Below are 1,583 nucleotides of genomic sequence, written 5' to 3'. Positions count from 1 at the left end.
AAATAAAGTGCAAGTAACCAAGACTTACCGTCAATTTTTGGCATTTTTTATTGAAAAATAAATAAAAAGTAATTTTTGTATAGAAAAAAAAAATCCAAAAATCAACGGTAAGTCCTAAACGTCTTCATATCGAGTTTTTGTTGTTAAAAAACAAAAACCGTTACTTTTTACTGTTTATTAAACTTTTAAGCTTAAAATTCAAAAAACACATGTATGTATTTACTTTTTAAAAATGGATTAAACAAATAAAGCAAATGTTTTAAACTTAAATACAAACATTTACTATGCAAAAGTTTTGAGAAAAGGTGAAAAAAACTAAAATCGTGAAGAGGTAATTTCTTCATTTAAAAATGCGCAGGCTCAAAACTTATTTCCGAACCATGGTTACTTCTAAGCTTTCTCTTAGTATTGTCAGCAGAATCAGGAAATACCATGCGATTTATTAAAATCAAAATTTACCAAACCTAATGTACATATACTATATTAACCTAAGATCAGGCTAAACTTGAATGATTTTTAGCCAACAAAAAAAGGATCGAAAAACCAAGAATTACTTTGGCAAAAGACAAATCCTTAAAATGCAATCTCAAAACTATTTGGCAATCGCATTAACTCAATTCAGTTTTAAACTGTACCATTTTGTGTCCACTCTGCAAACCCGCCTCAGCTCCCGCACAGCCCACAACAACTGCAGAATTTAGTCACTTAGCAGTGACGTCATAAATCAACTGTGCAGCGCATCAACCGAACATAAATAAAAACATAACCAACAGCAAATTACCCCGTTTGCACACCTTTAGCTTAGCTTCCTTTAACTATGCTACCGCTTGCTTATCTATAAGTGTGTGTCCTATGTATATCGACCAATAAGTGATGCCATCTACGCTGCCAACAGCCCAGCAGCAAGAGCCCCACCGGCTAAGTTAATCACCCCAGTACACCCACACTACGAGCGCCTAAAACGTATATTACTGCTACAACAACGACAACCACTAATTTTGCTACTAACACTGCGCGTTGCTAAATCAGATACTCTGTAACAGCTTGGCATAAACCGGTTGCTTGTGGAATTTCTCAAAGGCATCACGGAAACGCATCCGCTGCTCCGCACTCAATTTCGCATGAAAATCTACAGCAGCTGTCACGAACAATGCAATTTCATGTTGACCCAATTTATGAGACGCCCCACCGATGACACCCGCGCCACCATCAACTTCATCACCAGCATCTCCAACGTCACAGCGGCCTATGATGCCTCCAGTGGCAGTTGATGAATCCGCTGCCGCTGCTGCTGCTGCAACTGCTGCGGCACCGGTGCTTAGCAGCACCGGAAATAGTTTAATCAAATGCAGATTTATGGAAGCGGATAAAAAGATGACGCTCAGACACCAGACACCTTTTTGTTCAGGTAAGGCCAGAAAAGTTGGCAACGAGCATATGAGCCAGTCTTGCAACATTTGCAAGAACGTCGAATCGATGGCGCAACGGAAAACCTGTTGAGAAAGAGAAGACGAAAAAAAAAACACGATGAATTTACCAGAAAAATTAGTAAGGAAAATATTATTTTGTGAGCAGTGAATTTT

The 1,583-nt window shown here is 38.3% G+C and overlaps 1 protein-coding gene across 2 annotated transcripts in view; it reads right to left on the bottom strand.

Moving 5' to 3' along the window:
* Positions 1–213: 213 nt before the first annotated feature.
* The window catches only part of LOC118736962, a gene marked incomplete at its 3' end in the record, with an annotated part of 246,938 nt that continues 245,568 nt past the window's right edge, over positions 214–1,583 (bottom strand). For both annotated transcript variants that reach the window (XM_036467144.1, XM_036467145.1), the window contains 1 exon segment: positions 214–1,493. In XM_036467144.1, the coding sequence (XP_036323037.1) occupies positions 1,026–1,493 (468 nt within the window).

The sequence above is a fragment of the Rhagoletis pomonella genome, unplaced genomic scaffold, assembly GCF_013731165.1.
Source record: "Rhagoletis pomonella isolate Grant_MI unplaced genomic scaffold, Rhpom_1.0 Rhpom_scaffold_00004, whole genome shotgun sequence".
NCBI lineage: Eukaryota > Metazoa > Arthropoda > Insecta > Diptera > Tephritidae > Rhagoletis > Rhagoletis pomonella.
Note: the sequence above shows the minus strand (reverse complement) of the source record. Positions and strands in the feature narration are given on the sequence as shown.